This window comes from Panulirus ornatus, chromosome 16, assembly GCF_036320965.1.
Source record: "Panulirus ornatus isolate Po-2019 chromosome 16, ASM3632096v1, whole genome shotgun sequence".
Taxonomy (NCBI): Eukaryota; Metazoa; Arthropoda; class Malacostraca; order Decapoda; family Palinuridae; genus Panulirus; species Panulirus ornatus.
The window spans coordinates 26,411,089-26,422,431 of record NC_092239.1 but is presented as its reverse complement, the minus strand read 5'-3'; the positions used below and the strand labels follow the sequence as shown (position 1 = coordinate 26,422,431).

Here is an 11,343-nt window from a genome sequence, read left to right as displayed (position 1 = left end):
CCACTACTTGTTATCACCTCCCCATTTGCGCCCTTCACTGAAGTTCCCATTTGCTCCCTTGTCTTACGCACTTTATTTACCTCCTTCCAGAACATCTTTTTATTCTCCCTAAAATTTAATGATACTCTCTCACCCCAACTCTCATTTGCCCTTTTTTTCACCTCTTGCACCTTTCTCTTGACCTTCTGTCTCTTTCTTTTATACATCTCCCACTCAATTGCATTTTTTCCCTGCAAAAATCGTCTAAATGCCTCTCTCTTCTCTTTCACTAATACTCTTACTTCTTCATCCCACCACTCACTACCCTTTCTAATCAACCCACCTCCCACTCTTCTCATGCCACAAGCATCTTTTGCGCAATCCATCACTGATTCCCTAAATACATCCCATTCCTCCCCCACTCCCCTTACTTCCATTGTTCTCACCTTTTTCCATTCTGTACTCTTATACCTATGTAATTTCAGCAAACTTCTTTATCCCCTTTGCCTTTGTACAAAGGCACTATGGATGCATTTCGCCAATATTCAGGCACTACACCATGAGCTATACATGCATTACATATCCTTACCAACCAGTCAACAATACAGTCATTCTTTTTTGATGAATTCCACTGCAACACCATCCAATTCCGATGCCTTGCCGGCTTTCATCTTCCGCAAAGCTTTCACTATCTCTTCTCTGTTTACCAAATCATTCTCCCTGACCCTCTCATTTCGCACACCATCTCGACCAAAGCACCCAATATCTGCCACGCTATCATCTAAAACATTCAAGAAACCTTCAAAACACTCACTCCATATCCTTCTCACATAACCGCTACTTGTTATTAACTTCCCCTTAGCCCCCTTCACCGTTGTTCCATTTACCACCTTCCAAAACATCTTTTTATTCTCAATAAAATCTTATGATACTCTCTCTCCCCAACTCTCATTCCCTCTTTTTCACCTCTTGCACCTTTCTCTTGACCTCCTGCCTCTTTCTGTTATACATCTCCTAGTCATTTGCATTACTTTTCTGAAAAATCGTCCAAATTCCTCTCTTCTCTTTAACTAAAATCTTACTTCTCCATCCGACCACTCACTAACCTTTCTAATCTACCTACCTCCCACAGTTCTCATGTCACAACCATCTTTTGTGTAAGGCATCACTGCTTCCCTAAATACATACCATTCCTCCCCCACTTCCCCTTAAGTCCTTTGTTCTCATCTTTTTCCCTTCTGCACTCAGTCTCTCTTGGTAGTTCCTCACACAAGTCTCCTTCCCAAGCTCACTTACTCTCACCAATCTCTTCACCCCAACATTCTTTTTTTTTTTTTTTTCTGAAATCCACTACAAATCTTCACCTTCGCCTCCACAAGATAATGATCATACATCCCTCCAGCTGCAACTCCCAGTACATTAACATCTAAAAGGCTCTTTTTCACGCGCCTATCAATTTTCACGTTATTAGACAACGATCTCTGGCCATCTCACCTACTTACATACGGATACTTATGTATATCTCTCTTTTTAGACTAGGTATTCCCAATCACCAGTCCTTTTTCAGCACACAAATCTACAAGCTCTTCACCATTTCCATTTATAGCACTGAACACCCTATGTACACCAATTATTCCCTCAACTGCCACATTACTCATCTTTGCATTGAAATCACCCATAAATGTAACCATAGCTCGCGCATCAAAATTACACACTCACTCAACTGTTTCAAAAGCACTTGCCTAAAATGATCTTTTTTCTCATGGCCAGGTGCATAGGCACCAATAATCACCCATCACTCTCCATCCACTTTCAGTTTTACCCATATCAATCTAGAGTTTACTTTCTTACACTCTCTCAAATACTCCCACCACTCCTGTTTCAGGAGTAGTGCTAATCCTTCCTTTGCTCTTGTCCTCTCACCAACCCTTGATTTTACTCCCAAAATATTCCCAAACCACTCTTCCCTTTTACCCCTGAGCTTCTTTTTACTCAGAATCAAAACATCCAGGTTCCTTTCCTCAAACATACATATACATATATCTATCTATATCTATCTAACTATCTATCTATATATATATATATATATATATATATATATATATATATATATATATATATATATATATATATATATATATATATATATATATATAAATATATATATATATATATATATATATATATATATATATATATATATATATATATATATATATATATATATATATATATATATATATATATATATATATATATATATATATACATATATATATTATATTTTTTATTATTTTTTATTATTTTGCTTTGTCGCTGTCTCCTGCTTTAGCGAGGCAGCGCAAGGAAACAGACGAAAGAATGGCCCAACCCACCCACATACACATGTATATACATACACGTCCACACACGCAAATATACATACATATATATCTCTATGTACACATATATATACACACACAGACATATACATATATACACATGTACACAACTCATACTGTCTGCCTTTATTTATTCCCATCGCCACCCCGCCACACATGGAATAACAACCCCCTCCCCCTCATGTCCGCGAGGTAGCGCTAGGAAAAGACAACAAAGGCTCAATCGTTCACACTCAGTCTATACCTGTCTTGTAATAATGCACCGAAAACACAGCTCCCTTTCCACATCCAGGCCCCACACAACTTTCCATGGTTTACCCCAGACGCTTCACATGCCCTGGCTCAATCCATTGACAGCACGTCGACCCCAGTACACCATATCGTTGCAGTTCACTCTATTCCTTGCACGCCTTTCACCCTCCTGCATATTTAGGTCCCGATCACTCAAAATCTTTTTCACTCCATCTTTCCACCTCCAATTTGGTCTCCCACTTGTCCTCGTTCCCTCCACCTCTGACACATATATCTTCTTATTCAATGTTTCCTCACTCATTCTCTCCATGTGCCCAAACCATTTCAAAACACCCTCTTCTACTCTCTCAACCACAATCTATTTATTTCCACACATCTCTCTTACTCTTACATTACTTACTCGATCAAACCACCTCACACCCCATATTGTCCTCAAACATCTCATTTCCAGCACATCCACCCTCCTGCACACAACTCTATCCATAGCCCACGTCTCGCAACCATACATCATTGTTGGAACCACTATTCCTTCAAACATACCAATTTTTTCTTTCAGAGATAATATTCTCGACTTCCAAACATTCTTCAAGGCTCCCAGAATATTCGATCCTTCCCCCACCCTATGATTCACTTCCATAGTTCCATCTGCTGCCACATCCCCTCTCAGATATCTAAAACATTTTACTTCCTCCAGTTTTTCTCCATTCAAACTTACCTCCCAGTTGACTTGACCGTCAACCGTACTGTACCAATCAACCTTGCTCTTATTCACATTTACTCTTAACTTTCTTCTTTTTGCACACTTTACCAAACTCAGCTGTATCATCAGCGAACAACAACTGACTCCCTTCCCAAGCTCTCTCATCCACAACAGACTGCATACTTGCCCCTCTTTCCAAAACTCTTTCATTCACCTCCCTAGCAATCCCATCCATAAACAAATTAAACAACCATGGAGACATCACACACCCCTGCCGCAAACCTACATTCACTGAGAACCAATCACTTTCCTCTCTTCCTACACGTACACATGCCTTACATCCTCGATAAAACTTTTCAATGCTTCTAACAACTTGCCTCCCACACCATATATTCTTAGTACCTTCCACAGAGCATCTCTATCAACTCTATCATATGCCTTCTCCAGATCCATAAATGCTACATACAAATCCATTTGCTTTTCTAAGTATCTTTCACATACATTCCTCAAAGCAAACACGATCCACACATCCTCTACCACTTCTGAAACCACACTGCTCTTCCCCAATCTGATGCTCTGTACATGCCTTCACCCTCTCAATCAATACCCTCCCATATAATTTACCAAGAATACTCAACAAACTTATACCTCTGTAATTCGAGCACTCACTCTTATCCCCTTTGCCTTTGTACAATGGCACTGCAAGCATTCCGCCAATCCTCAGGCACCTCACCATGAATAATACATACATTAAATAACCTTACCAACCAGTCAACAATACAGTTACCCCCTTTTTTAATAAATTTCCACTGCAATACCATCCAAACCTGCTGTCTTGCCGGCTTTCATCTTCCACAAAGATTTTGTTACCTCTTCTCTGTTTACCAAATCATTTTCCCTAACCCTCTCATTTTGCACACCACCTCGACCAAAGCACCCTATATCTGCCACTGTATCATCAAACACATTGAACAAACCTTCAAAATACTCGCTCCATCTCCCTCTCACATCATCACTACTTGTTATCACCTTCCCATTAGCCCCTTCACTGAAATTCCTATTTGCTCCCTTGTCTTACGCACTTTATTAACCTCCTTTCAAAAAATCTTTTTATTCTCCCTAAAATTTAATGCTACTCTCTCACCCCAACTCTTATTTGCCCTCTTTTTCATCTCTTGCACCTTTCTCTTGACCTCCTGCCTCTTTCTTTTATACCTTTCCCACTCATTTGCATTTTTTCTCTGCAAAAATCGTCCAAATGCCTCTCTCTTCTCTTTCACTAATAATCAAACTTCTTCATCCCACCACTCCCACTACTTACTACCCTTTCTAATCAACCCACCTCCCACGCTTCTCATGCCACAAGCATCTTTTGCGCAAGCTTTCACTGCTTCCCTAAATACATCCCATTCCTCCCCCACTCCCCTTACCTCCTTTGTTCTCACCTTTTTCTATTCTGAACTCAGTCTCTCCTGGTACTTCCTTACACAAGTCTCCTTCCCAAGCTCACTAACTCTCACCACTCTCTTCACCCCAACATTCTCTCTTCTTTTCTGAAAACCCCTACAGATCTTCACCTTCGCCTCCACAAGATAATGATCAGACATCACTCCAGTTGCACCTCTCAGCACATTAACATCCAAAGGTTTCTCTTTCGCGCGCCTCTAAGTTAACACGTACTCCAATAATACTCTCTGGCCATCTTTCCTACTTACATACGTATACTTATGTATATCTCGCTTTTAAAAAAAAAAAAAATATATATATATATATATATATATATATATATGTATTTATATATATATATATATATATATATATATGTATATATATATATCATACAAACCTCCAACAGCCAGGATCGAACCCGGGACCCCTGTGCAAGAGGCAGGCATGCTAACCGCTAGGCTATGGGACTGTATAATAGGAAACAACTATTCGAAATACTAAGTACTCGAATACCCTTCGTCTCACAATGGTGAGCAACGGGGTCTATACCGGTTGTTTCCGAACAGACGCACATAGACAGCTGATAGCGTTTTACCGAACCTAACTGTACAACGCGGAGGTATATGAATACGAATAAAGTGCATATGAACGCGCACCCCCATAGCCTAGCGGTTAGCATGCCTGCCTCTTGCACAGGTGTCCCGGGTTCGATCCTGGCTGTTGGAGGTTTGTATGTTCTATGAGGGCGCGCGTTCATATGCACTTTATTCGTATTCATATACCTCCGCGTTGTACAGTTAGGTTCAGTAAAACGCTATCAGCTGTCTATGTGCGTCTGTTCGGAAACAACCGGTATAGACCCCGTTGCTCACCATTGTGAGACGAAGGGTATTCGAGTACTTAGTATTTCGAATAGTTGTTTTCTATTATGCAGTCCCATAGCCTAACGGTTAGCATGCCTGCCTCTTGCACAGGGGTCCCGGGTTCGATCCTGGCTGTTGGAGGTTTGTATGTTCTATGAGGGTGCGCGTTCATATGCACTTTATTCTTATTCATATACCTCCGCGTTGTACAGTTAGGTTCGGTAAAACGCTATCAGCTGGCTATGTACGTCTGTTCGGAAACAACCGGTATAGACCCCGTTGCTCACCATTGTGAGACGAAGGGTATTCGAGTACTTAGTATTTCGAATAGGTGTTTCCTATTATACAGTCCCATAGCCTAGCGGTTACATGCCTGCCTCCTGCACAGGGGTCCCGGGTTCGATCCTGGCTGTTGGAGGTTTGTATGTTCTATGAGGGTGGGCGTTCATATGCACTCTATTCGTATATATATGTATATATATATATATATATATATATATATATATATATATATCTGTTGGCTGTGTGAGCCTGATGGGAAATGGCCGATGTAGATTCCGTTGCTCACCAACCGTGAGACGAAGGGTATTTGATTACATGGTATTCGAATAGTCATTTCACTTAATGGGCGTCATAGTCTAGCGGTAGCGCTCCCGCCTGTTGCACAGGAAGGTTTGTGTGTTCTGTGAAGGTGTGTGTTCATATGGAATTTGTTCGCATACATATATATATATATATATATATATATATATATATATATATATATATATATATATATATATATATATATATATATATATATATATGAACAAAGTTGATGAGAAAGTAATGAACTCTCATATGAAGAAGAGAGGTGAAAGTGAACGACGATTGAACTATAAAAAAGAGAGAACGTGGAAAGGATCCCAAAGATATATTCTCATATGTGGACAAAGCAAAAAGACAAGTAACTGGAGCCTTAATGCCTTTATTTTCGGGAAAGTACGAGGATCTACAAGAAAGTATATTCAGATATAAATTAAAGAAAATGAATTAGGAAATATGTTTCAGGATTTTCCTAGTGCGATGGATCTGGAGGTTGAAATTGTCCCTAACGTGTCGCTAGAGTCCCACGTTACAAAAAAGGAAAAACAACGAACTCGCTGCAATACGCGGAAAGAAATATGATGCTGAAATGTTTGCCCTTCATGTAGTCATCTGTATCTAAATATCAGACATTCATATATACAGGACAACTGACCAGCTTTAAGAGAACTCATCTTCAGGACTAAATGGGTCTCCAGCCATTTTCCTAAAGAAGAAAACGTAATATCAGAACCAATGAAGTTACCTAAGAGGTGTGTAAAGTCCGTGCAACGAGAAAATATCAAACCTTCGTATACTTGCATGCTGAACACCAGTCCAGAAAGGAGGATCCAAACTAATTCCAAAGTGATATAAGTTACTTTGCTTGATATCTATAACTGAATACTTCAGAGGAGTATCGGAAGCACATACACTAGTATATCTTATTAAGGATCAGTAATATGAACGAAAGCCTACATGGATCTGTGCAAGGGAAAGTTGTGCAAACGTATGAAACTCATTACAACAACTTATGAAATTTCAGTGCTAAGAAAGAGAAAAGATAATGTTTTTCCTCGATTTATCTAACGCATTTGACAAAGTAAACCACAGAACATTTTACAGAGAGAGAGAGAGAGAGAGAGAGAGAGAGAGAGAGAGAGAGAGAGAGAGAGAGAGAGAGAGAGAGAGAGAGAGAGAGAGAGAGAATATTAGTAGTAGTAGCAGTTGCAAATTGAAGGATGTGTGATGATGTTCTAAAGATGACGCCAAAAGGAATTATATTTGCTTCAGGTTCTTTCACGCTATTGATATCAGACATTGACAAAAAAGTAAGTGACTTTATAGTCAGATTGTTTGCTGGTGAGCAACACGCAAGTAAGCCATGGAACGATGAACAGTATATTGGCGACATTATGCAATGGTCACAACGGAAAAATTATGGGATTGCTGAAACACGTCAAAGGTCTAGGAGTCAATATAAATGATTATTAAGTCAGAGGAGCATAGTAAGAAGGTAACACCATCGAGTAAGAAATGAGTGACGTGATAAAAAGGACTTTCACTACAGGAGACTCAAAACTCACAAAAGAATTTCGTACGTATACAAACAAAGGAGTAGTCAGAACAAATTTCTGAACAAAATTGATGGAATTGATCGTATGAACTATTACGGGAGGCTGAAAGACCTCCAGCTTTACAATCTAAATAGAATAAGAAAAAGATGCATGAAAATCTACGTTAGGACGACAGATTGATGGGATACAGAACAATATACTGAGTATAAGAGTCGTTCAGTGATACAGAAGTTTTATTATTAAGTTTGAAATAACACTATGAATACATATATAAGATATCAAACTGAAAATTCTAGTGTAAGACGGAAAGATTATTCATTGCAGTAACAAGAAAAAGAATAGAGACATACATAGGACAAGTACACAAATACATAAAAGAAAACTATATCAATGGTTGACAACACTTCTATATGAACCCAGGATTGATGAACATGATTGTGGCAGCAGAGAGAATCATAAGCCTAATAAAATGTGCGGTGTGAGCGTCGTTCAAAATCTCGCCAGAGGTAGTTGTAGGTCGCTACTCCGTCCACCCCTAACCCATGTCAATTCCTTTCCCCTTTTCCCCTCTCCATCACTCTCCTGCTACGATCTTGTCCTCTCAAATGCCAGTATCTCGTCGTGGTGCTCTCCATTCACTATTTTTTAACCCAGCCTTGTTCTTCGTCAGTCGAGCCATACCTGCGAGTAAACCAGTGGAAGGTTAGCGCTTACAATGGGTCGAGCGCCAAGCTAGAGTGCCAGGTGGAGGCCTTCCCCGTGGCCGTGACCTACTGGGAGGACCAGCATGGCCAAGTCCTAGACAACTCCACCAAGCATTCCATCCATTACCATCAGAATACCAACTTCATTTGGAAGGTGAGTCGAATTTTGCCTTGATATTTTCTTTTCTTCTTACCCGGCTTATCTGTTCTTGCTGCCTCCACCCGACTCCTTCAACCACCCTAACTCCCTCTGATCTTACTACCATCACAATGTTGTTGTTACACTCCCAGTGTTATGACAAATCCAGTGATGTTACACTCCCAGTGTTATGACAAATCCAGTGTTGTTACACTCCCAGTGTTATGACAAATCCAGTGTTGTTACACTCCCAGTGTTATGACAAATCCAGTGATGTTACACTCCCAGTGTTATGACAAATCCAGTGTTGTTACACTCCCAGTGTTATGACAAATCCAGTGTTGTTACACTCCCAGTGTTATGACAAATCCAGTGATGTTACACTCCCAGTGTTATGACAAATCCAGTGTTGTTACACTCCCAGTGTTATGACAAATCCAGTGTTGTTACACTCCCAGTGTTATGACAAATCCAGTGTTGTTACACTCCCAGTGTTATGACAAATCCAGTGTTGTTACACTCCCAGTGTTATGACAAATCCAATGTTGTTACACTCCCAGTGTTATGACAAATCCAGTGTTGTTACACTCCCAGTGTTATGACAAATCCAATGATGATACACTCCCAGTGTTATGACAAATCCAGTGTTGTTACACTCCCAGTGTTATGACAAATCCAATGATGATACACTCCCAGTGTTATGACAAATCCAGTGTTGTTACACTCCCAGTGTTATGACAAATCCAGTGTTGTTACACTCCCAGTGTTATGACAAATCCAGTGTTGTTACACTCCCAGTGTTATGACAAATCCAGTGTTGTTACACTCCCAGTGTTATGACAAATCCAGTGTTGTTACACTCCCAGTGTTATGACAAATCCAGTGTTGTTACACTCCCAGTGTTATGACAAATCCAATGATGATACACTCCCAGTGTTATGACAAATCCAGTGTTGTTACACTCCCAGTGTTATGACAAATCCAGTGTTGTTACACTCCCAGTGTTATGACAAATCCAGTGTTGTTACACTCCCAGTGTTATGACAAATCCAATGATGATACACTCCCAGTGTTATGACAAATCCAGTGTTGTTACACTCCCAGTGTTATGACAAATCCAATGATGATACACTCCCAGTGTTATGACAAATCCAGTGTTGTTACACTCCCAGTGTTATGACAAATCCAATGATGATACACTCCCAGTGTTATGACAAATCCAGTGTTGTTACACTCCCAGTGTTATGACAAATCCAGTGTTGTTACACTCCCAGTGTTATGACAAATCCAGTGTTGTTACACTCCCAGTGTTATGACAAATCCAATGATGATACACTCCCAGTGTTATGACAAATCCAGTGTTGTTACACTCCCAGTGTTATGACAAATCCAGTGTTGTTACACTCCCAGTGTTATGACAAATCCAGTGTTGCTACACTCCCAGTGTTATGACAAATCCAGTGTTGTTACACTCCCAGTGTTATGACAAATCCAATGATGATACACTCCCAGTGTTATGACAAATCTAGTGATGATACACTCCCAGTGTTATGACAAATCCAGTGTTGTTACACTCCCAGTGTTATGACAAATCCAGTGTTGTTACACTCCCAGTGTTATGACAAATCCAGTGTTGTTACACTCCCAGTGTTATGACAAATCCAGTGTTGTTACACTCCCAGTGTTATGACAAATCCAATGATGATACACTCCCAGTGTTATGACAAATCCAGTGTTGTTACACTCCCAGTGTTATGACAAATCCAGTGTTGTTACACTCCCAGTGTTATGACAAATCTAGTGCTTCAACGCCCTGTGTTATGACAAATCCAGTGTTGCTACACTCCCAGTGTTCCTACTCCCATCTCCTGTGTGTCTTCATACCCCCACACCTGTTATTACTCCTACATTTTTCCTACTTCCTCCCACATTGTTACAGATATTGTTCTTACTGCCTATTATACTTTTCTTAATTACTCGCACCACTGGACAATAGGTGCTATATTGTCCTTAGCACTGTTTTACCACTGTATCCAGACTATGTTGTCTTCCTGTTCTCTCCAGTGTTATAACATTGTTCCCTGTTAATAATGTAGCTCTCTTTTCCCAAAGTGATATTTTAGTGTGTTTTTCCCTGAGCCTCACAGTTTTGTTCTCTTCACGATGTTAAATCTTGTTCTTTGTAAACAGAGAACCTTACACTTAATGGATGATGGGAGCTAATCATCCCAGACCTATTCAGACTATGGAGTGAGGGTGAGGACACCAGTTTCTCATCATGTTTATGGAAAGCGATTTTCAACGTATTCCTTTCAACCTGGTGTTGAGGAACAAGAATCTTCAGGTAACTTAAGCAGCTAACACCTCTCAGGGTCAGGGGACGCCAACTAGTAGTTCAACCAGCGGGTCAACACAAGGCAGATTGCATCTTGGTGTTACTCTAATCATGTTTGATATAAAAATAAACAATGCTAAAAGATACACATTTTTGTGATAATTTTGACTTGGTTTACTCAAAACTGACCAAATTTCACGGTCATAAAGGGTAATTAAATCAAATATTCAGCATATCGAATCCAAGCCAATTGGGTATCAAAATGAATGTCTTGATATGAGAAATGATATAGTCTTATTACATGATTTAGTAAACTGAATGTGTTACACATGTAGTGAAACACTTTACAGTGGATATCGCCTATAAAGGCAATGACTTAAGCGGTATCACGATATATCGG

At 39.8% G+C, this 11,343-nt stretch overlaps 1 protein-coding gene across 1 annotated transcript in view; it reads left to right on the top strand.

The window, feature by feature from the left end:
• The window catches only part of LOC139753915 (uncharacterized), a 330,432-nt gene that overhangs the window by 156,575 nt on the left and 162,514 nt on the right, over positions 1 to 11,343 (top strand). The window contains exon 7 of the mRNA XM_071670874.1: positions 8,436 to 8,623. Within this exon, the coding sequence (XP_071526975.1) occupies positions 8,436 to 8,623 (188 nt within the window). The remainder of the gene's footprint in view (positions 1 to 8,435; positions 8,624 to 11,343) is intronic.